At 38.2% G+C, this 27,562-nt stretch overlaps 2 protein-coding genes and 1 long non-coding RNA gene across 13 annotated transcripts in view; 2 read left to right on the top strand and 1 right to left on the bottom strand.

The window, feature by feature from the left end:
• GTF3C1 (general transcription factor IIIC subunit 1) overlaps positions 1-22,598 on the bottom strand; it is a 44,021-nt gene extending 21,423 nt beyond the window's left edge. Inside the window, exons 1-20 of one of the 2 annotated variants that reach the window (XM_035339955.1) lie at positions 22,345-22,598; positions 21,942-22,151; positions 21,594-21,770; positions 20,225-20,368; positions 19,586-19,682; positions 18,799-18,922; positions 14,889-15,047; positions 13,310-13,425; positions 11,564-11,888; positions 10,357-10,568; positions 9,603-9,742; positions 8,013-8,166; positions 6,964-7,067; positions 5,459-5,643; positions 4,833-5,108; positions 3,710-3,855; positions 3,197-3,294; positions 1,916-2,012; positions 971-1,148; positions 55-190 (exon numbers count right to left, since the gene is read on the bottom strand). In XM_035339955.1, the coding sequence (XP_035195846.1) occupies positions 55-190; positions 971-1,148; positions 1,916-2,012; positions 3,197-3,294; positions 3,710-3,855; positions 4,833-5,108; positions 5,459-5,643; positions 6,964-7,067; positions 8,013-8,166; positions 9,603-9,742; positions 10,357-10,568; positions 11,564-11,888; positions 13,310-13,425; positions 14,889-15,047; positions 18,799-18,922; positions 19,586-19,682; positions 20,225-20,368; positions 21,594-21,770; positions 21,942-22,151; positions 22,345-22,565 (3,299 nt within the window). In that variant the 5' untranslated portion in view covers positions 22,566-22,598. The remainder of the gene's footprint in view (positions 1-54; positions 191-970; positions 1,149-1,915; positions 2,013-3,196; positions 3,295-3,709; positions 3,856-4,832; positions 5,109-5,458; positions 5,644-6,963; positions 7,068-8,012; positions 8,167-9,602; positions 9,743-10,356; positions 10,569-11,563; positions 11,889-13,309; positions 13,426-14,888; positions 15,048-18,798; positions 18,923-19,585; positions 19,683-20,224; positions 20,369-21,593; positions 21,771-21,941; positions 22,152-22,344) is intronic. The other variant, XM_035339956.1, reaches the window with a different exon arrangement.
• Positions 6,966-15,804, top strand: LOC118174561. The gene is made up of 3 exons (XR_004754690.1): positions 6,966-7,096; positions 14,333-14,476; positions 15,687-15,804. It is a non-coding gene; the product is annotated as an uncharacterized LOC118174561 (long non-coding RNA).
• A 49-nt stretch (positions 22,599-22,647) lies between the features above and the next one.
• KATNIP (katanin interacting protein) overlaps positions 22,648-27,562 on the top strand; it is a 68,424-nt gene continuing 63,509 nt past the window's right edge. For 6 of the 10 annotated variants that reach the window (XR_004754684.1, XR_004754685.1, XM_035339960.1 and 3 more), the window contains exons 1-3: positions 22,648-22,993; positions 23,438-23,514; positions 25,579-25,748. Coding sequence is in view for 4 of the 10 variants with exons in the window: in XM_035339960.1 (XP_035195851.1) it covers positions 23,453-23,514; positions 25,579-25,748 (232 nt within the window). In the remaining 6 variants the exon portion in view is untranslated. Of the gene's footprint in view, positions 22,994-23,437; positions 23,515-25,578; positions 25,749-27,562 lie in introns of those variants that run through there. The other 4 variants (XM_035339964.1, XM_035339962.1, XM_035339961.1 and 1 more) reach the window with 3 other exon arrangements.

Raw genomic sequence — 27,562 nt, 5'->3', positions numbered from 1 at the left:
ACTTCTTTTTACCCACTCAATTCATTCCACGAAACAAGCATGAAGCAGACATACGTGGTATATTCCAACATTGCACACTTCCGTTCCAGATTGTGTTTATCCACTGCTGATTCTTGTTCCATTTCTACATCTAGTGCAGGCTCCTCCCCTTGAAGATTACTTCTCCTTGAACGAGGATAGCGGACAACTCCTAGACATACAAATGGTTTTGACCATCAGGTTGAGAAGTTAGACTTCAACCCACCCATTTCAATCTACCCTGCTATGGGAAACTACTCCTCTCACTGACTTACCAAACAGTACTGAATAGATTCTTTTACCTATCTAATTACAGAAATATAGAATAGTTTTGTCTGGGATTTCAGTAGTAAACTTTTCTCTCATTTTTCTTTCTTAAATGTATACTTGCTGCAGCTGTATATCCTATATAAAAATACAAAAGGACCAAACAAACAAACAAACAAAAACTCAAAAAAAATGGGGTGCAAAAATCCTTTGAATTCCACTTCTCAGCTAATGAGGGCTATCTGTTGGAAAGTATAGCAACATGTTTGTAAGGAAGAGAGAGATCTGCTTGAACTGATAAAGGACTACGACAAAAATATACTAGTAACTATTCTCAAAGTATTCTCAAATAAGCTTTTTTCATAGGTAGGTTGAAATCCACCAGGGCTATTACACATATTGATACTTCTAATGGGACAGAAAGGATTTTTCCTCTAATACAGTTATGAAAATGTCAAATATTTAGTACTGTTTCTTAGATCTCAACTTCATAGAATTACAAGGACAAAACTCCAAGTCCTAGTTTTTTGTTGTTGTTTTTTCATGTATAAGGAGACCAGCCAATAGAACAAAAGGCGAACAATTACGTACACAGAGCCTGCCTCAAGTTTTAGGGAAGAGGGAGGAATTATGGTATTAAGAGAATGAACAGTAAAGGTGGTAAGAACGTACAATTATACCATACCCAATGGTGTATTAAGGCAGACACACTGCAAATCAAACCAGAAGTTTTCCACATCCTGCATGGTATTCAGAACATATAAGCGCCTCTCAAATGGGCGGCTACTTTGTGCCAAGTTATAGTGGGGCTCACAGACAGTGGTATCTACAATCACAGCATTTCTCTTCATGTACACAAATACCTGTCAAATACAGTATGTTTCAGGCTGGTAGAAAGAAATCATTGAAATTGCATAATTTACAAGAGACAAAATCTAATCTATTTTAGGAATGATTAGCATTTTCTCAGTCTTTGCTGTTTTGAGCCAGTATATAAGCCAAATATTGCTTAGAGACACCAACATCCACCATATTGCATTGTATTCCCTAACTTCCTTTGCCAGTGATGCAGAAATGTAATTTTTAGATTTAGAACAGTTTCTTTCCCCTACTTGTGTATAGAACTATTCTAAGTTTCCACAGACAGTGACTACTTCCTACATGCTCTCGTTCAAGAGTAGGCCCCTCTTTAGGGGCCTAATTACCTATCTTCTACTCACAAAGTATATGTTCTGTCTTCTTTGCATGTGCTCTCAATTTACAAAAAGTTGTTTAAGAATGTCTCTATTTTATTATGATTAGTGACAATTTTGTCTGTTAGACATCCAAGGCCTAACACCTTAATAAATGGGTATACGGCATACTCATTTTTCACAAAGTCTGCAAACTCACAGGTCATTATTGTGTGCAACTTCCAGCATTATACACTTGAGTACTCTCTTTCCAGAGGAAGGAAAAAATTCCAGAGAAAAATAACTTGCAATATGACAGCTGGAACAGGAGGTTTGCATGTGTCTGCAACATCAGTATTTTATTAAACTACTTAAGGTAATTACAACCTCCCAAATTTGCATTTGTATCACTGGAACAAATAACACGAAGAACAATGGTTAAGTTTTCAAAGAATTACCTGGTCTTTGTCCTGAAATTTCTCTGTTGGACCAAATTGTATCAGTCCCATATAACACAATCTTTGAAGGTTTTCTACCACTGAAAAGATGTACCTCCTGCAGTAACGTTAGAAACAATACAATTAGCATTCACAAAAGCAGTAGCAATGATACCAGAAAACGTGCCATTTTCATACAACAACCTGAAGTTTCAGAAAACCAGCTGCTTTTTTGAAATACTGGGTTTTAGAATTTCCAACTGTCTGACTTGTTAGTCCATAGAAAAATAACTAAAATCCCAAAGCTGCAAGTTTTCTCTCCTCAAATCACAAACATAATATTTTAGCTAATTATTAACAAAATTTGCTAGCAAAGAATATAATTAACTAAAAATACTTTATGTACAAAAGAGTTGAACAAGGTGAGAACACCAGCAGATCTGCAGACAATTTCTTACTATGAGAAGACACACATAACAAAACTTGACTACTAAGTATGGGCTGATAAACCTTCACGTGTCCATACAACTATAAGGATCCTTGTCCAGTTCTTTGAAGTTGTAAGGGTCAGAACTACCTGCTCCAAGAAACTGCTTTCAGAGCTTGGCATAGCAAAAAGTGCATAATTTCCCATTATGTTTATCTACTTCAATGGCAAAACTCTGGAAGTTTCAGGAAGCTTTTGAGATCACACTTCTGAGACAGAGAGAGTTTGTGAAAAATACAGCTTTGCTCACATTTAACTTAATTAAGATCTAAGTTTTTCTGTGCAATTACATGGGAATTTATACCACTTTTTTTTTTTTTTCCCCACTTTATACCTTCATTCCAATCTCGATTTCTAAACCTTCTAGATGAGGAATGGCAAACAATGGCAGACATGCCAGTGTGAGCACATAGACAGAAACTGAATGTTATGTATGAGAGGCCGGAGTTAGGTAATGTATCACCTCCTGAAAGATTTATGAAGGACAGCATCATTTAGACTCTATTAAATTTTGAATTTAGCAGCAGTCAGGAGTGTGGTTTGAACATAAGTAACATCCTGCTGATGAGTTATGAAGGACAGAGCCTCCCAGTTCTCAAACACTGCTCGACAGCATGCATGAATATCATTTATTAGTTTCTTATTACCTTCTATTTGGGAGAGAAAAATACAGTTTGGCACACTATCCTTTCAAGACTGATGATTCTTGTCGTCAGTAACAAAGTTCTCTTTGACATAAACAGAAAGTAACTGAGAAAACAGTCAGCCACTGTTGTTTCCTCCCTAGAGCCATTTACTTTGACTCATCTACTTACCTTTTGTAGAGAAGCTGCTGTCGGACTGACCTTGGAAGAAATCTGAGCAGTGTGTGCTTTTGTAGTGGATCATTTAAAAAATCTTCCAGACCATCCACCTAGAATTATTTATAAGTTAATCAAAACGTGAAATATAACTATACTTTAAAGTACCAAGCTTTGGTATTAGTACTGTCTACTGAAATATTTTTAAGCAAAAGTTATTGCTTTTGTAAAATGGTTAAACATTAATCATGTTAATCGGGCAGGCGATTCACTGAGATCATAAAAAGCTCTTTGCAAAATATAAGCTTTAGAATTTGCAGTATTATAGGGCTACACATTTTTCTCAGTGTGGCTGTACATGCAACTAGCTTTTCTGTACAAGAAACTGATGAAATAAAGTTTCTACTCTCTAATGGCTAGTTTCATTAAAAAAGACTAGGGTGATATTTGTTACTGCTTATAAGTCTGGTTCAATTATCAGACTTTCAATTAAACCAAATATTAAGTAATAATAATAAAGCACTATACCTTGTAGCTCACTTGTACTATTTGAACAAAGAGCGAGAGAGGCAAACAGAGAAGAATGTCACTAACAAGAGCCCATCCAAATCCAAACTCTCTGTGAACTGGCAGAGGAGGGACATAGCGCATCCACGACGAATCATCCACATACACTAGGAACAAGATAACTGGCTTAGATTCAGATTAAGACAGGACAAACTCAATACTTACACTAGTCATTTTACTGCGAGTGTTCAAGCAGAACATATCTGGCAGTTCTTTATTTGGATGCCTGAAAATTACTTACCTCGCTGACTTTCAGTCTTTTTTGAAGTGGACGCTTACATTTTTCAGTGTTGGTGAGGACTCTTGAAAAGTGTATTTACGCCTATAACAGCTCTTCTTTCTTTGCTTACACAGACATTTTAGAGGATGTCTGAAAGCTACAAATATAACGAATTCCCATGGTCTGAAGTGTGAAGATGGTACTTACACTACCCCCATAAGACTTTATTTTTTTTACCAAGATAATCTGCTTGAAGACTTAACTATCCTTAACCTAAATTTAAAAAAATAAATAAATACGGATATCCAATCCAATTCTTTTTCTACACCCAGTAGCATGGAGAACAGTTGATCAATTAACTATAACATTGTCTTCACTTTGGAAGATACGTGTCCTGTCCCCCTCACTGCAACTTTTTTGTATATGAAATAGAAGGTGGCAACACTGTAATTTAGTTTAAGCACTAGTTATGCAACTATGGCTTTGGCGCAGACCTATCCCTAGTAAGATTAAATCTAAACCATTTCTTCCAGTTTACTCAAGACAATTTGGAATTCAAATCCTACTCTCCAAATTACTAGCAAACCTTCTACTTATCATCATCCCCAGTTTGAGCATATTTTGGTTAATTATCTGAGTCATTAAGAAAAAATATTAGTTATGATTGAGCCCAGAATAAAGGTCCTATATGATATCCTTTTCAATCTGAGAACAAGCCATTAATAATCTCTCAGTACTTTTTTCAAGCATTTGTGTTCCTACCTTAGTGTGTTTTCACTGAAATCATATTATCAAACAGTTATGGAAATATTACACTGAACCATAGCAAAGCCTCCAGTAAAGCCAGGATGTGCCAATCCTTACCTGTTTGATTAGACAAGTCTGCTTCAGTGTCACGTGCAGGGATTTCAGGATTTGTCACAGCTTCAATAATGTGTACGCTCCCATCTGTCTGGGGTTCGAGGATAGCAGTGTTCGCATTTGGTCCTTGCTTGCTGCCTTTTTTCTCACCATCACTACCTCCTTTTCGGTCTGCTCCATTTAAAGGGTGTCCATAAATTAAATACCAAAGGAACATGTGGACCATTCTTAAACGAGGCATTTTGGGAAGAAAGCCACGAGAACGCCCAAGTCCTGGAACTGGGAGGAAAGAAAGTATCAAACAGAAATAAAAAGTGGTTTAAAACAGGAAAAAAAAAGTATCTCTGCAAAACTGATGTGAAAAAAATGGGAAAAAGGGGGGCCATTGAAGGTAAATATAAGTTACACATTAGTGAAGAAGTAGAGAATGGAAATACTCCAGTCTGCAATTTAAAAAAAAAATAAAAAAACATTGGATAGTAGCCCCTAGCTGAGATTGCTTCTAATACAAGGCATTTCTATAAAATAAGAAAAAAACAACCACTTATATCTTAGAGCCCAACATCTGAAAGTGATCATTAATAATAAATGGAAATGTGAAAGATGACGAGAAAAAATGTTGGATGTACCTGTAACAGGGTGATAGTTTTTTAGCTCTGTTATGCCCATTTTTTCATCATTTCTTCCTGTCCGACTATTATTTTCATCTTTACATGAACTTTCTTGTGTATCTCCTGACTCAGGAACTGCATCTTGCCCCAGGTTTTCCTCTTCAGCATGGTCCTGGGATGTTGGTGTCTGCGGAATTTTAACCCTGTATTGAAACCGTACAAGACTTTGTTAAAAACAGGTAAGATTATGATTGCTTATAAGTTGAACAGAGATGGCATCACTGGGACTGGTAATTAAAAGAAATGCAACTCTCTTTGCAAAAGGAGGATGGTCTTGAACACTCATTCCCATCAAATTATATTGAATATTTTGATGGAAAAAAAGGTACTTCTATGAGCTTTTTTTGAAAAGATAAGCTGGGTATTGAAATTTAATATGAACAACCCTATGCTCTCTTGATATAGGATTTCTTATATTAATCTTTTCAGACATAAGGTGCAGGTGGAAGCTTGTGATTTGCATTTGAGAATGCATGCACAGTTCCTAAAGAAGGGAACAGAACCCCAACTTTGGGAATTGATCTCATTATGAGGCTACATGATCATGTTCCTTTTTTTCTGCTTCACCTCCAAAGTCCTCAATCCTATGTTCTCTGTTGCCAAGTGGACTTGCATGTAGGTGACAATCTCAGACTACCTTTACAGTTAAAAGTGTTCAGGAGTTGCTGAGTGGAACATCCTCAAATCCTCTGCCTCTTAAGAAAACCCTCAGACAAACAGGTATCGGTACCAACTCATCTTCCTTTGCAGAAGTTTTTAAGGTAAAGAGTGAACCAGTCTTCTATGAAAGCTATCTAAGGTTTGTAAACATGCCAAAAGTTGAACTTCAAATCTTTAGCAAATTAAGAAGTTAATGCCAACACTCCGAAGTCCCACTATGATGATTTGTTTATCTGCCCATACCTCACAGGCAAGAAAATGCTTAAATCGTGAAAGAAACAGTGGGAAATTCTTCTTCATTCATCTCAACAATTCCCATTATTTCTCTGTCTGCACTAAAGAGAATCCTAAGTTTCCTCTAAATATTGCACCAAAATTACAGGGCTAACTTGGCCTCAAATCCACTACTAACCAAAGGACAGAAAATTAAGAAGCTTAGTGCTGCCAATAAGTAAGCCTCATTCTCTGTGAATTAGCAAATCTCTTTAATTACTGCTGTTCTAAACTAGCTGGGTGTGATACCACGTGAAGACAGTGACTGAAATGCAAAGCAAAACGAGCATGGAGAATTCAAGACCTTGAAGCTAATGCTTAACCTTCAAGGGATCAGAGTTCAATTCCTCTTCTTTCCTGTCTTTGGCAGATACTAAGCACCACACTTCATCTTTGAGCTTTGATTTCTCTGTTGTTAGAGAGGAGGCTAATTTTTCTTTTGCATAATTTGCATTTATTTCCTCTGCATACTTTTGCATGTACTAGATGTAATAAGCCAGATTCCCCACCAGATCATCATTGGAACTTGCCTGCTTGCTGTGCTTGAATTGGAGATTCGGAAGCGCACCTGCTCGATGGCACTTTTTACAAGTGGATCATTAGGACTCACGGAAGGATGAACAACAAACTCTACCTGTTAAAAGCAGAAAAAATAAACAAGAGGTATTTATGGAGATATCAAATCTTAATCAGCTACATAAATTACCAGAGATTTAGTCAGTAGCCACAATGGATGAACACTATAAAGGTTTATTAATTCTCAGAATATTAATACCTTTGGAGTGAAAGACCAATTAGGTTATACTAAGCAAGACACCAGGCTGTTTGGTCTCTATGCCAATAAAAACTCAGTGTCATTTGCACAAACCTTTTTTTTTTTAAATCAAATATTTGGAGACCACAAACTTGCAAATATATGCTGAAAGGGATAAATGAAAAGCAGTACCTCGTAAAGCCAAACTAATAGATATTATTGCTAAAAGTATGCACACAGTTCAGATTAGCAAGATTTCATGTGTAACAGTCATTGTGCAGAAGGTGATTTTCAATTAATTGTTTCTCTCCCTGCTTTTGACATTTCACACTAGTTACAATGACAAGTGTGAGCTTTACAACTACAGACTACAAACACAAACTACAGACATTTTACTTTTATAAACCTCAGTTACAGTGGATTTTTGTTAAAAATACAAGGTGGATCACATTCTATAAGTCTCAATTCAGAGGCTAACTTATCATTTCTCATACACTCTCTGCTTTCAAAACAAGATTAAACAGAATCGTGCTGTAGCCTGACGGTGCAGGGAGAGACAAACAACAAAACCTCAGATGGGAGATTCAGAGACTGACCTAGGGACTATTCCTTGGTTTCATGATTATCTGCAGTACAATCATTGAAAGTAACCAGAAACCTGGTTTTCACAGTAGCTCAGTTTGGGACATGTAACTTAGGGGCAGCTCAACTGAGGGTTCTGCTACAAAAAGTAAAGTCCTCCCTGTATTTCAAGGCCCAAATTATTTTGATAAACCAGAAGGTTGTGCAAAAAGCCATTTCTGTTGCCAGGGTTTGAGCAGACACCTTTTTACTAATGCCGTCTTGGATGACCGTAGTACGATAGAGTCTGAGGAGTCCTTCTCGCGAAAGCTTCTGGACCAATCGGATAATAGACTTTTTGCAACATTTAGTGGAGACACCTTCTTGCTTCTCTTGATCCATGACCATTTTCTGAAGCCTACAAGATGAAAAAAAAAAAAAAAAGCATTTTAGCCCAGAAATGCTCCAAACTGCCTAAGCAGTTTGCTTGAGGGAATAGGACAAATGATTTTTCCCTACTTCCAGCAATTGCTGCTCATTTTTCCCTTTTGCTGTAGATAACTAGGAAATTAGCCTTAAATTTCAGCTGTTTTTTCCTCTGTTATCAAGTGTACCATTTTCAGGTGAACACCACTGCTCTCATGTCAGCCTCCCTAAGGGGAAGAAAACCTACAGCTTTTCATGATGGATGCAGTTTATATTTCCATTTGTGAGTTCAATTAAGATTGAGGCAGAAATAGGTTACTTTGCAGTGTTCAGAGCTCAGAAACTACACATGCGCTCACAATACAGATACACATATCCTATTACTTGAAGCAAGCTCATTTCTTCCCTTGTAGTAGTCTGCAGGAGCATGTTCACACCCTACTCTCTTTATGCCCATTTTCATACACTTCTTCACAAATGCCCCAGGCCCTATTTCTGGAGAGTAAATTTTGAAGAGGATAAGGAAGGGTATTAAGGAAAGGAGACAATAAAGTGAATGTACACATGGACTTCAACTTTCAAAAGAATACCACATAATGGCAACTAACAACTACAGTGACAACCAGCAAATTTCCCTGGCAGACACTGGAGAGGGGCAGAACTTTCACTAGTAAGGGAGGAACCTAAGAGCAGCACTATGTGTTGACACAGAAGATGGATGTTGCAATCCAATCTGCCACAACAGCATCTTGCCAGTTTGGAAGGTGGGATGCAAGGAGAACACCAGAATAGCCACTTCTCTTTGAAAAGTGGATCTTAGAAGTCTGAAAGATTGCTATAACATTCAGGGAAATATCTTTAGTCCCAAGAGGACAAATCATGAGAACACATAAAACCATTCCACATAAAACCGCTAAGAAAAGCAAACTTTCCGGATCCCACTAAAATCCTAGTGAGAAATGATGGCTGAGTGACATGAAGAGTCTCTACAATCAATGACAGAATAACACAAGAACATTTTTTGAAACCAAGTAGATACAAAACTTAGGCAGATGAAAGAATCCTCAAGCAGGGAAGTACTGTACCTTACTATATGGCTCTGGGCACTGGCATACTGAGAGGAGAAAATAGGTAGATCTCTTAGAGTTGATCTCTGGTCAGCTCTGATTAATGTCACCAGAGATCTCTGAATACGCTGTTTAAATTTTCACTTGTTTAATTATATGAGAAGAACTATAATTGCTTCTAAACAACTAATTTTTATGATTCAGTATAATTCTAGTCCCTCCCCCTTCCTTGCTGCATCCTCCATCATTACAGCACTGCTATTAGGGAGATGAAAAGCCAACAGCACACAGGGTTCCTGAAGCAGGGCCTATGCTACCACAGTGCATCAGGCCCCCACAACCCTTTTTTAGACAGACTCACGTGAACAAGCTTTCAATTAGCCGGAGGTTTCGCACAGCTTCCACAATGAGATTTCGGCGCTTTAGCAGTCTGTAAGTTTCATGAGATCGCTCCACTGCTGTAGCTTTGGAACGTTTTTCCTTCTTTTGGTCACATATCTTCTAGTGCACAACATAGACAAAAAGATATTTAATATGAACTGTTCATGGTCTTCAGCCTAAAAGTGGTTCTTCACACAGTTGCACTCTGCCCATTCCACATTCTGACCCAGGTTGACTTGAGCATTTAGGCCTAGAAAGCTGGTATTGGCATTACCATAGTGCTGAGTCCAAGCCAACATATCCTGTCTCTCAGAAACACTTCATCTCACACTTGTTCTTGCAGCAGTGAAACTACACAATTTTCATGTCAAAGCCCCTGAATTCATCTGGTTTAGGGCAGACAAACCAGATAATACGCACCACTTGTATGCACGGCTGGACATTAGGTGATGATACATATTAAGTAAATATGGGGAAACTGTATAACACTAGAGAACTAACTCGGAATGATATATTGAGCGTCTACTTTCCTATCTGCTGGAATAATTTTCACTTGCCTACAACGGAGACAAAATATAAATGCGCTTTGAAATGAAATAAAGTTAAAAAAAACAAACCAGAAAACCAGTCCCATAAACAAATACAAAAACTATAGCTGGAATCTTGTTGTAAACATACACAACTTAGCTCACACAGCCATACCAAAAAGAAAATACTAACACCCAGGATCTTACCTTAGGGTCTTCAAGTCTGACCTCCTCAACCACAGCCACATCTTCATCTTCAACAACAGAATGAGCACAGGTAGAAAGACTGGATTCCTGCTTTAGAGTTTCCAAAGTAGAACTCTCCCCCAAAAGGTTGTCTGGTTGTTCTTCAGATTCTTCTACAATTTGTGGTGAAGGCAGCTTCTTCCCCAGGGACTTCACAGCTGTTGGCTTTAAGCCTGGTTTAAAAGCAAAGGGCCTTGTAATTGTTCTGCTCTCACAATTTCTGTGAATGTTCAGCTCTCTATAAAAGGCCTTCCCCCACTCACACAGGTAACTGTATACTTTAAAGCATTTTCACATATTCTTCTATCATGCTGGAAGCAGTACTTTGATTGTGAATGACTGAATTGTCCAAAAGTAAAGCTTTTAAAAAAGCTAAATCTGGAAGTGTGGTTTTCAAAAAATGTGCTCTCTACGTGCAGAAGCCTCTTCAGAGGCAGACTTCCGTGACCAAGAGGGCACTGATTAGCTTATTCAGAAACTGCTGTCTGAAGAAAGAAGGGTTTTTGTCAAAGATTTTCAAATTCTGCCAGAAACCTGAGGGGAACTCTTCTGACTCAGAGCAGAACTGAGAACAAGGATATACTATTACTCCCAAGACAATATACTTAAGGTATGGAGATCTGCTCTCTTCTCTTCCCCTGGAGCGCACCAAAGAAGTGGTAGGAACATGCGAATATCTAAACTAAACCACAATATCTTCCTTAAAATATGTTCCCAAAAGGCTATCAGCTTTTACATTGTGACATTCCAAATAACTCAAGAGAAAGATGAAACAATTAGCTTCAGGAGACAAGACATTTTTGTTACAATATGCTTAGGTGAGTGAGGTTGAAGGTCAAGTCACCCCAAGACTACTGCTGCTTTAAAGTAATTAGATACCATCTTAGCTAATATCAGACAAGAAGTCAGTATGAGTTCATGTATAGTCATCTCACTCGAAGGTTTGTATCAAATACATTTGCCCTTGTACTGATGCAAACTCTAGAGCTCAATTCCAGACATATCCAACTGAAAACAACAACAACAAAAAAAACCACACTACTAAAGGAGGAAGATTTTTTATGTTTGAATAAAAAAATGTTAGTTTGCTTGTCTGTCAGCTCCCACTCTATGTCCTGCACCAAAGATGACAGTTATATTCTCTCCAAACTTTAAAATCATGATCTACCTTTAACTGGTGTTGACTGTTGGGTACCATCTTGGAGATTTGATTTCAGCAGAGAACCTGAAGTGGCCTTCTGACCTTTTCCTCTCTTCTTGCCATATTTCACTTCTTCTTCATTGTCAGACTCTGAGACCAACGTGTCATCTTCTCCAGGAAATGCATCTTCTACAGGGGGAGAATCTTCTGGCACCAGAGACAAAGTAACTGTAGCTAACTGCTCACTTCTAGCCTTCTCTCTCTCAAACTGACGGTTTAAATCACTTTCATCTGCAAAACTGTATGAAACATACTTTGTTGTCCTTTGCCGTCCTTCATCCTCCATAAAACCCTAAGAAAAGAATTGGAACATTACTTTATTACCATACTTCTCCATTCTTGCAATCTGTTCTCCAGCATCAACAGTGAGAAAAATTTCTTACTGTTCTCCGCTCACATATAAAGATATTATCTTCTTTTTTTCTAAATAACTAAATTGTTGACTAACCTTAGCATACAGAAATCAAAAGTAATACTCTGCGTGAAAAATAAGTAAGTCTGTATTACCTACATGTTAGAATGAAATGCCTACAATACACTGGATGTATAAAAGTCTAAGGAAGAATAAACTGTATGCATTTAGCACTGAAATCAAGGTTTTCAGAACTTTTTTCTGTGGTGTAGAGATTACTAAAGTGAATTAGACTTAAGTAGATCTGCTGCTACACTGGGTAGTTTAAAACATCTAGAAACTTAAAGACTTAGCTATCAATGAGGGATGACAACTTCTTCACAGTTTATTTAGAAAAAGTGCTTTTAGACATTCTTGTAGCATATATAGTTCATTTGTTTTTAATTCTACTGAACTTTTTACAAAACAAGATCTTAGTAAACAATTCTCTATTGAAGTAAGATGGCAATTATCCTGCATTTGTGGAAGGGGGTGGGTGGGTGCATATGAAAAAAGACAGTTGAATTTGTTCATCTCTAAGTCATAAGCCTCTTGAAAAAATATTGAAATACTTGGAAATAAAGATACTAACCACCATAACCTCTACAAAAGATTTTTTTTTTTTCAGATGAACTAAAAGGGCTATTTTGAGTTGAGAAGCAATTATGTTCATCTCCATAAAATACCAGAACATGCAGATTCCCAAATGCCAGTAGGACACCTGTATTACCACCGATTACAGTGAGTGTGCTTTAGTGGTTGAGGTACGTTTCTCTGCCCTGTCTCTTTTTGGAGCGTAGACCTGCTTCATACTGCTGGGAACAGTGTTGATCTGGGATGCTGTGAAGCTGCATCTGGTACAATCCCATTAGCTAGTGTGGATCACCGGAATGTGCATTCAGTATGGACAGCAAATGTGGGGCAATGTGCATTTTTTCCCCAGTCTTTATTACACCCAGTCACAAACCAGTGTAAAATACTTGTACATCTGGGTCAGTGAAATGTTAGGGCAGCTAACCAAAAAACAATAAAGAAAAGATTCTAGGAGAGCAGTTATGTTGCATTCTAACAACTAGGCCTAGATATCAGATTATAGCAGGTTAAAATTTTAACTGAACACTTTTTGAACACTTCTCTTATATATCTTTTCCTCAACTGAAGTCATAATCTTTTCAATTTTATCATAATTCTTTGACTGTCAACTCTCAAATCCCTACAGTTTCTATTGTTTGAGGTTAACAATATTATAACATATTACCACAGTAACCACAATTGCATTTTCAGTTTCAATAAGTATCAACGTTATTTTATTTTAACCTTACCTTGACAACTTTGTACCTTTCAAGAAGACGACAGAGCATCCTTGCTTCTAGCTTCCCCACATTCATAGCCATCCGAATTTCAGCCTGAGAAATACCTTTTGTTCCTCTACTTTCAACTGTTTCAGAAAAAAAAAATCAGAAAATATCTCAGGAAAACAATCTGAATGAATTGTATACACATATATCTGTACATATAGGCTCATATTTGTTCTAAGTAACTGTTACGAAGTCAAACTTGTCTCAAAAGCAATGTGATTTTTGAACATATGCCGGAAAGTAAACCTTAACATTCACCACTAACAATTAAAGAAATTTTCAAAGACATACATAAGATAGTCAAATGCTGTCATAAAACAGGATTTTATAGAAAGCAGCAGCCCAGCAGAATTAGGTTCAAAAATGATAGTTTTATACTAAAAGGAAGCGAATCCTGCACCTGATGGCTTTCTACAGTCAGATATTCATTCTCCATTATGAAAGGTAAAAGAGTAGGAGAAGGAGAAAGAACACTGTTTTCTTCATCACCTTTTCTTATCCCACAGTGTTTCCCATGGTGTTTTATTCTGGTGGTACTGAATAGTTGATAAGCTTACAGGGATGGCAGCAATGGATAGGAACCCAGTCATAAGACAGCAATGATGCTGTTACAAAGGAGGAAAAAAGGCCACTAGTCTTCCCTGAAACATGATTATGGAAAAATAGATTCTGTTGTTTAAATTATGAAAAAAGCCAAAATGAAAAGCATATCAGTTTAAATTTAAAAACAATAAAAACAAACAAACAACAACAAAAACACGTGAACTGCATTTAACTCTCCTTAAAGGCAAAATGGCTTGCAAAGTATTTAAAATGTATTAGCTCCTTCCAGCACATATAGAAGCAAGACAAGAAAAGATGAACTAGTAGGGAAAACACATTAAGCTAGATGTTTTTAACATGTTCATGTTTTCTTAATTTCAATAACTTATTGATATCTTGAGTCAAGGGAATCTTTTTAAATATTCAGCACTATGTTCTTGTCAGAGATGAAGCCTGACATGCAAGACTCAGAGTTGTTTTGCATAAGACAGTCTCAAGCCAAAACAGTGACAAGGAAGTCCCAGCTCTGATCAACCCCAGCGTGCTTTACCTTAAAGACTCTGACTATCCAAATGGTTGACACAAAAGGTAGGAGAACAGTATTTTCTTATACATAGAAAACTGAGATAGAGATTAAATGACTGCCCAACCACCTACAGGAAGCTTACAGCTCCAGTCTAATCTGAACAAAAAGCTCATCTTTTCCATGGAAAATTAACACTTGGATGCGTAGAATGCAATCGGAACTTAGAAAAAATAAAAAAAAAATAATCCCACAATACTTCTCTCTCATACATATAAAGAATAAGAGGGCAATCTGAAAAATCTTCAGTATATTATATTCATGATACTTTAATACCCTTCACACATAACACTTAGCTTACTACGATGTTAAGAATCCTTATGCACTCCAGAATTAAGCAAGTCAAGGAAAGATTTTGTTAATCTTTGTAACAGATAAACCATCCTGCACACGTAGGTATCTCACTACATCACCTACTTATCTCATAAGCCTGGGTGAGCATATCCCTTTCACAAACAATATCCACAGGCTGGACAACTTTTGTGATGATCTCTTCTTCATCATCATCGTGATAATCTTCCATTTTCTTCCGAAATTCTTTTAGTAATTTAAGGCAACGGACCATGACATCAGTACCTGTGAACATGAATGTTGTAACAACTCTAAACAAAATGCAAGTTGCACGTGTGTGAGTACATGTTTAAAATATGTTGTTTCCCCAGGCAGCACAGTAAAAATAGCTCAATGGGGAAGAAAAGACTTAAGACAATTGTTTATTTCTAGGAAAGGTTTTCAATAGCTCTTCCCTATATATATATATATATATGAATCTGTCAAAATAATGACTAGCAGAATTTTTGAGATGTTCCAAACGTTCATGGCTATGTCAACATTAGGTCTGCTCAATGCAGTGACTTAAGAGTGGAATGGAAAACACTGCAATAATAGTAAAAATTCCAATAGTACAAATAAACCTGTGAAATGTGTTTCGTGATATGCTGATCCACAGAATTACAACTTCAGAAGACAAATCTGACTGTGAGATTACTCACTGGGTATATGAAGTCACCTTACTTTTCCTTCCCTACAGACTCAAAGCATTTTTTTTTACTTTCTACAAATGCAAATTACATAATGATTAACATTCATGCATACAAATACAGAAGGAAGCATACAACAAGTACCTAGCATCCTAGAAAATGATTGCATAGGACAGTCCTCCCTCACCCAGTAGTCTCTTAGAGCCTAACTAAAATGTACAGTTCCTTTCTACAGTTCCAACACGACTATGAGAAGAACATGTTCTTCTCCATCCATGTCTGCAGATCCCACATGATGTCAGTTATGTTAAGGAGGCTCTACGTGCAACCATTTGTGAGAAACTAAGCTTCTAACCTACTCCCTGCACCTAGGGAATGGGTAAGTTTGTAAACACACAGGGTGTATTGTAACAACATGCAATGAAAATCCAGATACAAAACCTAAGGTTGTTGTATATGAGGACAGAACACACTGCTAGCCAGAAGACACTTTTACACAATTCAGTGCCACATCTTAACATGCTACTGTGTACTGGCTGTGCTGTAGTAACCCTCTACCTGCTCTACCTTTCTGGGATCTCACAGAAGAGCAGGGACAAATGACTTCAGGACAGCTTTAACAGCCCTGCTCTTTGATATAAGGATGATTCACCATTACCAAAGCCATTCAGCTGCTGCTGAACCATTTAAGAGACCAGTGTTTAAGATAAACTAGAAATGGGTTACTGTACAATGCCAGCTTATCAAGTGCAGCAATTCAGTAGCTACTGCAGAAGTAGCTAATTAACCCTGCAGCAGAGTGGGAACATCTACAGCCAGCACTACTACTCTGGCAGAGCCCTGCTGTCATAAATGCCAGGTGAAAGCTTTAGCTGAAATCATTAAGGTTTCAGTTAATGAATTTTATCTTATGTTTATATAGGATGACTTACTGAAGCCTAGCTGTCATGAAGTTAATCCACTGTAACTTAATCATGTGACTGAGCTCCAGGCCAGATGATCCCATTATATTTCTTCATCTGAATTCTTTCCCTGTCAGACTCTGCTTAGGATAGAAATAAAGTTCTGACATTTTGGTAGAGCTGTAGGCACTGTTATCTCATCCTCTGTGTTTTTACAGCCCATTAATTTTCACTTGAAGCCGTATTTGAAAACAAACAAAATCAAAATCTTTATAACTTTAGCTCTTGCTGCCCAGTAACGTGCTTCCCATAGCAGATACTGTGGCTTCATCCTGAACATGTCCCACATATTTCTATCTGCTTTCCTGTGTAACTCCACAGATTAAAGTATCTTGAACTCTTATGAAAATCAGCTATTATTAAATCATCCTAGTTTAATACCTAGTGTCTTTAAGGCATTTTTGTGGACTTTCAGCTTTTATGCCCATAAAATGAAATTATCATTCAAGTTAAAGATTCACCAGGGGGCATTTTTCATACCAAAATGTTCAATAGTAAATGCAGCTGCTGCTGTCTCAATCTGTGACAACAGATAAATCACCTACTGCCTTGTGTGCTGCCACCACGTTTATAAATGGTATGTATTCTCTTTTCTTCTAAGCAAATACTTTGGAAGTTAGGTATTTTATTACCAATACTAAACTCTATTTTCCAATACTATCTAGTCTCTTGACTTTTATTTGCAAATATCTTGAGCTTACTAGGACATCTCTGACACAATTCATTATGAAAAAAGCACAAAAAACAAACATGGTGCAATACTACCCAAAGACAGCATAAGAGGCAATCAATTTTTTTGAGCATAACAATGCTAAACCATTTGACTAGCTCAAACCAGAAATCCAATAACTACATACAACATAAACTTTTATAAAAGTTTGACGGGAGTTTTTCCACATACATTTTCTTATAGACACCCATTTTGGAGCATCTTTGAGGATCTTCAATGTAATCTTGAAACTACACTTAAGTGAATTCTGGTGTATAAAACTCCCTGATATTCTTACAGGATGTAGGTGACCTGCATATTCCACGACAAATGATCTTCTCAGACCAAAGCTGCTCTAATAGAACTCCTTCAACCTCTTCCTTATTTATTCAGTGCAATGTGGGAGATTTCTCTTTAACCCTTGCTAAATTCTGTATCTACTTTTGGCCACTGCTCTACTACTTTGCCCATAATTCAGTTTCCCTACAAAGATATTTCCTTCCTCCAGACTTTAAAGATTTGCAGGAATTTATTATCAAGAGCCTTAACCCCCCTCTATGTGACTGGCACTCACATTTGTTCTCTCAAAGTTCTCACATCTTTATTGATTCTTTCACTTCTTCCTTTAAGACCACTCCCTAGTCAGAAGGACTATTTCATTTGTGATGTTTAGATCATGTTAAAACGTTCTCCCCCCCCCGAGCAGGTTGCTGCATCTCTTAAAAAAAAACAATAAACCACAACGCTGTTCATCTTTTAGAATTATTTTCTTATCTACCCCAGCAAATTTGATTCTTAGGATTTTCTGTGACTAAAGATTTGATTTTGACTTCCTTCAACAATTGCATTAATTCTAATGGTGATACTAGTCTTCCTCATGCTTTCTGTTATTGCTTCTTGTAATTATTGCCCCACTAAGTTTTATCCGAGAGCAACTGCTCTAGTTTCTTCCCTTTCTTTGTGCAGTCCTACTCTTTTGTCTTTCCGTTCATATTTGGAAGTTATCAACAGTTTTTGCAAACCTATCAACTTTGAATTCAAAGGAGACTATGCATTAAACCCTCCCTCAGTAAAATATGTTTTTTCTGTATTGCAGTTGTAGGCTATCTTCCTTGTTTAAAGAATTCCAAGGTAGTGCTGCAGAAACATACTTTTACAATTTGGTATTGTACTCCCAAGTTACAGGACAATAATATGACACTTTCCAGAGAAACTTCGCATTCTGATGACTTTCAGCAAAAATCATAATTTCCAGCAGAAGTCACAACTGAAATGGCCCGTTTCTGCAGCATGGTACTTAATCATGGCCTCATTTGCTTTATATACCTTTTTATTGATTTGTCATTTAACTGCCAATCTGAAAAGACAGCAGACTGCTCATCATCCCTATACTCTGTATTGGCTTCAACAGTCTTAACAGGAGTCATGATTCACTTGAACTGCTTACATTGAACCTGCCTTTATCCAAGATGTGTAAGGTACCTATTTCTTACAAAGCTGGAACAAATGCTTAACTGAAATATCTGCAGAGTTCTAACTCCATTTACACACTTCTCTGAAAATATATCTTTGCAATTATGTACTTAAACAACTTTTAATTTAAGATTTGAACCTTATAAAAAGATTGGCATCGATGTAATTACACAGAAAGAAAGCAAAAATATTGTTCTATTTACCTTTCTTTGTCTTGTAGGGCCCTCCATTGGGGTGTATCTCTTGTAACGGGATGGATATTACCTTGGCTAGGCCAGCATTCATCATATATTGATAAAGACGTTTGAAAGTTCTCTCACAAAGACCCTAACACAAAGAGAAACGGCAAAAGGCATTGTGAGACAAAACTCTGCCTTTCAGGAAGTCCACAGAATTACCTCTTCATCTTCACAAAGAAACATAAACATCAATGGAAGATCAAGGAGTTCTCTAATTCAATGACCTTTGCTATCACAAGTCTCTATCCTCTAGGTGATTAGCAAAGACATTCATACTGCCTGTTTTAAAACACAGTATTTTGGGGTAGGATATCAGGGAAGGATCTTAAAAGCCCATTAGTGAAGACACAGGCAGAGCTTCAGGGGCTTTTGCAGTATGTTCCATCCCTCCAGCTCTATCCTCCAAAAACACAGCAGCAACCACCTACAAGTATTACACAACAGTATCTATTGACTGTATGTGGAAAAAAGAGTCTGGTGCTGTGACAAAATTTTTCTAAAGCTGTGGATGGAATAGAACTCCTTGCTTAAAGCAAAAAGTGACAGTAACTTGATCTAGAGCAATATGATAATGAGATTTTCTTCCCTTTTTTCTAATTCAATAAACTATCAGGTTTTTAAGATCCTTCTTTTGATATCCTACCCCAAAATATGGTGCTACTTTAAAAAGAGAAGTATGAAGAAGTGCCTTTGATACTAATCAATTATATTCTATGTAAGGCAGAATTTGAAAAAGAATAATGAATCTCACCAATTCTTCCCTCAAGTTTCCTAATGTTTCCATATGGTTTGAACGAGCACTTAGCATGCTTGAGAGCTTCTCCATCAGGATATCATATTTACTCCTCCTAATTGAGGAAAGAGAATATTTGACATTTCAGCATGCATATAACTTTGTAAGCACGAGTTGTACCTTTCCAAAATGTTAATTATTAGAGAAGGTACACTGAAGTGTTCTTAGATTGTTTTAGAACTTAGAGCTTTCTTTTCCTTCTGTGAATATCAGGTGAGAGAATTTGTCACTAAGAGACCCCAAGTGGGGGAACATAAGTAACTCCAAGCTGTTGCTTCATTGGAAATTCACAAGCATGAGTTCTGACTGTAAACAAAAAGGGAAACCAAAAATATATTAAAAATGTGTTTTAAGTGAGAACACTCAAAATTAACAGAATGATGTGAGCTACAATGAGAAGAGAGAGGCTCATAGCAGGCAGGTGACAGGCACTAGAATACCCTATTGTTCGCACTTCCAAGAACAGTCCAGCATCTGGAAGAGGAGTTAATAAATACACTGTGATTTTCTTTAAAGAAATTGAGACTACAAACTTTCAACATTGTAAAAGGCCACAGCCTAACCAGGGAATCTTTTAAACACCCCAGCGGCACATACCTATCAACATGAAAGCGAGTCAGAAGTAGAAGAATGGAGTGTTGCTGTGCTCCACTTGGTAGTCTGATCACATGAGACTGCATTGTTATGAGACCATTTCTGTCCAATACTCTTCGGTGATAATGAATTTTTCCAGCATCCACTCTGAAGAACAGATAGCAAGATATGTATAAGCATTGGAGCTTCTGCAAATACTAAGTATCCAGTATTCAAACAGCCTTCACCCAAATTACCCACAGTCTTGGTCATACATTATGCTAATTTACAAAGTGACCATCTAAAAATTAAGAAGTACCAAAATTTAGATAACCTGTGAAACTGATTAATTGTACAAAGTATTTTATATCACTCTGAACAAGGCAAAAGCTTTACAGAGAATAAGCAGAAAATTCATGAGAGCAGCTATACAATCTGAGACTGTTTGGGAGTTCAGTTTCAAGTGTTTCAGAACCCTGGAAGAAAATTACAGAACAGTGATATACAGTCTCCTAGGAAAAAGAAATTCTAAGCTATTCCCTTTTTCAAAAAAGAAGATAGAATGTCTTGATAAACAAGTTAGTTAAAACCAAGCTTTTCAGAGTAGGAGCCCAAAAGTAATTTTAGGCATATAACTTAAGGCATCATAACCTAGTTATGTGTAAATGTAGGGAGATTGACTTACATATAATATTTGTGAAATTAAAAATAAAATACAGAACCCAATGCAGCATTTTGCAAAATACCATAGAAAGATGATTTTTATAACTTTCCTCCGAATGATGTGCTAAAACACAAGCTTTAGGGTTAAATGCATGAAAAATAATTTGTTACTGGTATCACATGGAAGCATGATAAGACTTGGCAGTGATGTAATCATGCTTTTGGATACCTAGTGCAAGCAGTAAATGTTCTCTCAATTTTTGATTTTCCTAGAACATTAACTGTCTGTTACTACAGGGAACTTACAGTATGATCTAGGTATTCTATCACTTCTTCATTGAAACAGAGAACTCTGGTCACTGACTGATGATTTTAGCATTTTTCCTTAATAAACTCCCTCCTATTTACAGCTCTAGTAAATGCTTAATCTTTCCAGTTCTCTACAGTGTATTCAGTCCTCTGAGAACTGAAATACTTTAAAGCCTGTGCACTGACCCAGCAGACAACCTCTGGTTCCATGAGAAAATAGCAGGAAGTATAATGAGCTCTAGGAAGAGACCAGTGCTCCCTGTAATATAGGCTCCAAGAGACAAATGCTCCTGTTAGCAAGGATGAGACACTACCAATAAAGACAGGAGTTTAATTGACACATAGGAATGCAGAAACATGTAAGTAGTCAGTACAAACTTATTCACCTCAATTTAATTTACATATCAAAATATAAACTTACTTAAAAGCTCCGCTGTGAAGATCCCTCTGAAGCTCTCCTTGCCACCTAGCACGACCTAAACGCTCCAAAATGCAGTAGGAGAAGTCAGGGAGCTTTAAGTCAGGATCCCCCTCCCAGCCTATCAAAGCTCTGTAACGCTGGTCTTGGGAGGCAACAATGACAAGTTTCTCTCCCCATCTAACAAAAAGGAAAAGAGCAAAAGTTCATTAGAGCCATAAAAAGAGTGCTGAATCACTTTTCCCCCACAAACATCATATTTCCATAGATTTGCACAAACGCAGTTCCAGGAGTATAGTTTTAAAATTAAGTTTAAAACCTTTTAATGCCAGGTAGCAGGATTTCACTCACTTTTCAACAGCTTCTGTGTAAGTATAACTCGGCTGCAGATCCTTGCTCCTTACTTGATCGGTGATATCCACTCTCTCCTTAAAATACCGGCAGGAACCCTGTATGCCATCTTTATTATCCAAAACCATGTGGACAGGGTAAATGTCATCCAGCGGCACCGGATCCCTTTTGGTTTCCAGTATTCCCGTCTCCAGGTCTATTTCTTCATACCTGCCACAAAAGCAGCCGGCCTTTACCCAAGCCAGGGGGAACCGAGGGCTCCTGCGGGAGCTCTGGGAGACGGTGCCCGGAGGGAAGGGGACAGCGGGGGGGAGGACAGCGGGGCTGGAGGGGGGGACAGCGGGACTGGGGGGGGGGGGGGGGGCGGGGGGCGGGGACAGCGCCCCGCTCGGGGTCTCCTCACCGGTCGTGCAGGCGGAGCGGCGGCCGCGCCCGCGGCAGGAGGTAGAAGCTGAGGCCGGGCTGGGCGCTGAGCGCGGCCCACAGGAGCTGCTGCGTGGCGGGCTCCAGCGGCAGCGGGAAGGGCGGCGAGCGGGTCCCCAGGCGGTGCCACAGCGCGCTCAGCGTGACGCCGTCGAGACCCTCCAGGGCCACCTCGTCCAGCAGCGCCCACAGCGCCTCCATGCTCGGAGCCGCCGCTTCCGGCACCCGGCGGCGCGGCAGAAATGACGCCGCCACCCTGCGCCGGTAACCGGGGAAACGGAGAAACAGGGCTGAGGCCTAGCGCGGCACGGCTCGGCCCCGGCTCGCCCAGGCTGGCTCAGGCGCTGGCTCCGTGGGGCTGAGGGAGCGCGGGGCGGCCGCGCCTGGCTCCCTGCTGCGCCGCTCGGCGAGGGGTCGGAAGGAGCCGGTGGTGTTTGAGGGGAGACGGGGGGCGAGCGGAGGGGCCGGGGGGGGCGCGGCGGGTGGCTGCTGTTGGGCACCGCGCTGGCTGGAGGTGACGAGCTTCAGCTTGTCTCTGTGCAGGAGGACGCCCTGCCGCAGCCTGTGGCAGCAATTCGGAGCTGCTCGGTGGGAAAAGTTTGCGTTTCCTGATAGGCAAGCGAGGTAAAACCTTTAATTAAACGTTTTAAATGGGTCCAGGCTCCCAAGTTTTAGCTCTAACAGCTGGCACGAGCGGTGCCTGTTCAGGAAAACTCTCCCATAGCTGGCCTCGGGTGTGTTTTTTTCAGTTTGTGCCTCAGCATGGCCCTGCTTGTCCGTTCCCAGATTAAAAATCCGCTGTAGCCTCGGCCTTCCCCTTTTAGTATTTTGAGGCTCTTCAGTAGATCATGAAGGGCTCTGGAGAAAATAAATAAATAATTCAAGTAATGTTTCCTCTGTTCTTCAGGAAACTTAGGAAACTTGTTTGTTACACTGACTGCATTATGCTCTTTTGAATGAGGAGCTGTTTTTTTCAGTTTACAGTGTTCATGGCTATTGAGGGTGCAAACCCAGTAATAGTCTACAGTAAATCGCTTCTCTTCTTAAGTGTGGCAATTCTACATTCATTTCAGCACTGTATTAAGGATATGGTGACTGACTTCGATGAAAAACATGATGAATATTTAGTATCCCTTCAGCAGAGAAACCGGTAAGAGCCAAAATTGTTATCACTATTGAGTATGTAATATCTGTTGCGTGCTATGTAATATTGCATCTAAAATCAATAGTGGTGAATATTAGTTTAAAAACTTGTTTGTTATGTGAAGCCTGGTTTGCTGTGTCTTAAAGCATTCAAGTAGTTCTCTTCCCTTTGTTTGCGGGTGGTTTAGGACTTGGGCTGCTTGTGAACATTACCCCGAGGGATGAAGAAGTGTTTTTGGAGCAGCTGATGGAGAGGCGATGGCCCATAATGGCCTGAACCTGCCAGTTTCACAGATGAAAACCTGCATAAAGGGGCAAAATTTGGCATTTGATAGAGATATATAAGCAAATTACTGAATTGTTTGTGTAGGCACAAGGCCTGATGTTTGCAATAAGTCCTCAGATTGTTAGGATACTAGCTCCAATTATACAGCCTGCTGGACATAGGGTGGTGTGTGTATTAGATACATGTTCAATCTCTGCTCATGTTAACCCCTCTAGCCTCATCTGCTGTGGCAATGCAGGAAACCTGGTTCTTGCGTATCAGGAAGCTCAGTTTTTACTTTTAGCATTTGTAAACACATGTTGGAATGTGTGACTTCTAATGAGAATGGTGAATGACCAAGAATTCTTAACATGAGTTAGGAATACTCAACCAGAAGGTTATATTTTTGTGGTTAGGATGTTGCGCTAGGCCAAGGGGAAAGAGGGTTATGTCAGCCTTGTTTTTTTCACAGAGAGAAACTGAAAAAAATCAAAACAAAACCAAAAATCAGTTCTATCAGCTGACTTCTTTGAATAAATGTCTTTACAGGCAAGTGTCATCTCTGGCCTTAGAGATGACTGGATTCTCAGTCAGTGACTGAGAATAGTGAAGACTGAGAAAGAAAGTAATAGTTACATCTTACGATGAATGTATGTTTGTTATAACAGAAGAGAATAGGTTCTTGGCCCAGAGTGATGCTCTGCTGACAGTTTCTGTGACTTTATACAAAAGGACAGGAGGAATTCTGCAGAGAACCTAACTCCAGGTCTTGATTCCAGCTCCGCTGACCTTATTGTCCCAAAAAGTTTGGTTCTGTTGCATCTTTGTCTGCTGGAGTGGTGTTAATCAGTATGTTCAGAGCTATGAAATTTCAGTCTCACATGCATTTTACAGATTCTTCTGAACTCCTGTGTTACAAGCCAGTTGCATGGCAACTGTTGATTTATTCTGGCAGAAACCAAAACCAACAACAAAAAAAAATCCACCCTCCATAACAAATTGTAAGGTTTGCACATAGCAGATTTAGAGGACTTAGTAAATTTTCAGCGCTGCTGACATACTCATTGCAGTGTCTACTTATTAATGCAGAATTATTTCACCAAATTGCTAATTCTTAAGATACAGTGTCTTTTTGGTAGCAGAAAGTAGTTTAAAAATTCAAAACTTATCAGTAGCAGTGTCAGTCTATGCATAGTTATGAATATTTGTAACTTGTGTTATTTAAAAACTTGTGTGGATTTCTATCATAATATGCTTTTAGACATTTAACTTGCTATAAGTTCATCTTCTCTACACTTCTTAAAAAAATCAAAGCAAAACAAACAAACACTAGATTTTTTTTTTTTTTTAAAGTTTTAATGAGTTTAAAGTTCTGGTATCTCTAACTACACTATTGACTTGGGGCTTTCCCCCTCAAGTTTTGAAACAAAAAGTGCGTTCTCTGTTTTTCTTGAAAAGAGCTCAACCATTCTAACATCTCTAAAATTCTAAACAAAAATCTCTCAAGTTCTCAAGAAGAAAATTTCAGTAGAAAAAATGCCAAATGGAAAAAAAAAAGTGGAATGATGAACAGCATAGAAAAATCTAAGCAGTGAAACGCTTGGTTGAACTTTGTGTCACAGGGTATCAGTACTCATACAAGCATTAAAGAACAGGAATGGGTGCTGGAAGCTGTATTCTGAAATTGTTACTTGAGCTACACACTTTTTAAATTATTTTTCTGACACTGTGACTTTGTATTTATTGCCAATATGATCATCTGTATATGTACTGTATAGGGATGAGTTATTATCCTTTCTACTTTAGGCTACTGAGGCATTTAAAAAGAAAGGATCCTACCCAAATCAAACTGGAACAGTTAGAGCAAGGATTTTCTCTGTATATGAATGGAGCTAATTCAGAGCTGAGAAATTACCACAGAAAATTCAACTCTCATGGCTACCTCAAAAATGAGACACAGACCGCCAGGACAAATGGTAAGTTACATCAGAGTTTTATGGAGGTTGCAGCATCAAACTATTTTAAATATTTGGTCATCAGAGGTGCAATTCAGTCTGTGCAGTTACCTGTCAGGCTGTGCGAGTGGGGCAGCAGTGTTCAAGCACAGTGGAATGAAATTCCGCGGTGCTCTTTCAATCGAGTACTTATTAAGCCATTTGAATGTTACAAGGGGTCTCTGCAACACCCTATCAATTGCTCAGTTGATCCTTAATTAATTCCAATGTTTAATTTCCCCATCTCTCCACTTGTTAAAGTTATAACTAAAAGTAGAAGATTAGAAATGTATATAAATTGCAGTGTAAAATAATTATATACCTTTGTCTGATACATAACACTGTTCATAAGTTTTAAGACATGATGGACTTCAGTATTGTCTGGTTTCCTGCAGACAAATGGCATTTGATTAGAGAGATTATAATCAAATTATAGACTTAAATTTTGTTTAAGTTATAGTCCTCTTAAAAAGACAGCTAATCTTTACTTAAATATTTGAAGTAAAGAATTTGCCATTTTCTACCCGTGGTTAGCTGGCTTTATTTGAAATGTGAAATTTTATTTCTCGTTTAAGTCAGTCTGTCATAGAGAGCAATGTAGTAGTAGGAATAATTTTGCACGCATGAAGTTATAAAGAGGGAGCTTAGTGGCTTTCTAATCCATTTAGCTTAATGAAAATAAATGATTTCAATAAATCCCAATGTAAAGCAGTTTACCAGCCTTAGTCTGTTATCCTCATACTTGCAACCTGTCTCACAGAGCATATCTTCTTAATCTGTTGCTGTATAGGTAGTATCTACTAAGCTTTTTTTTTTTTTTTTTTTCTCTCTAAAAAATGAAGACAATTATTTAAAAATAATGCTTAGTCATACAGCAAGTCGTACAGCATGGGGGTGGGGAATGAGATAGTTACCTGTCTTCTCCCTTAGTTTCACTGTTTTCTGTAAGAGATCGTGTGTAACCGTGCAAAAAGCTTCATGTTCTTGAATACTGGAAAAGAGGAAATTCTGTGCTTTTGTCATACTGGGGTGGTGTACTTTTAGGGAGCTAAAGGTGTGTAAACCAACATCTTTGACTGTTTGGTCCAAATGCTGTGTAGGGCTGCTTTGGCAGTAGCTGTAACAGAACTTTGCAAGAGAAGTTTTCTCTTCAAGTTCTGATATGCATTTGCTATCTCTAAGCCTAACCAAGGTGTGTGTGTGTTTTGTTTCACTGTGGTTGCTTATTGTCCCTTGATTCTGTTCAGGTAGAATATTTAGCTTGTCTTTGGGATTTAAGGTACTTTTAAGGACTTCAGTGGCAGTCTGTGTTCCCTTCCTCAAATCCACCAACTTCGAGACAGTGGCATTATCTCTGTAGAAGAGAACTCAGTGTTTTGTGGTTTCCTAGCTATTCAATATCCTTATTTTAAGCACATGCAGCTGCAGTGAAAGATACCAACTAAATCACCCTGTCATTTTTCTTCTTCCATTTGATTTTACCACTAGTGTCCAATGTGGGCGTCATTGGTGATCTATATAAAATTCTTGCCTGGAGGTAGTATCTTAGCAATTCTGTAGTCTGTTTCATTTTTAGGCATTTCTTCTCAATGATTGAATATTATTTTACTCACAGAAATGATTTCTGGCTAAGATACAGTGCTGAATTTTCTTCCCTATCCATCTCCAGTGAGAATTATTGCATCGTTTATTACTTTTAGAACATCCATCCATCGGATTAGTCTTTTCTAAAAAATTAAGAATATGTGATGCTTAATAGTACAGAAAGGACTCTGTGCTTCCTGAAAGTGTCATCA

Source organism: Oxyura jamaicensis, chromosome 14 (assembly GCF_011077185.1).
Source record: "Oxyura jamaicensis isolate SHBP4307 breed ruddy duck chromosome 14, BPBGC_Ojam_1.0, whole genome shotgun sequence".
Taxonomy (NCBI): domain Eukaryota; kingdom Metazoa; phylum Chordata; class Aves; order Anseriformes; family Anatidae; genus Oxyura; species Oxyura jamaicensis.
Note: the sequence above shows the minus strand (reverse complement) of the source record. Positions and strands in the feature narration are given on the sequence as shown.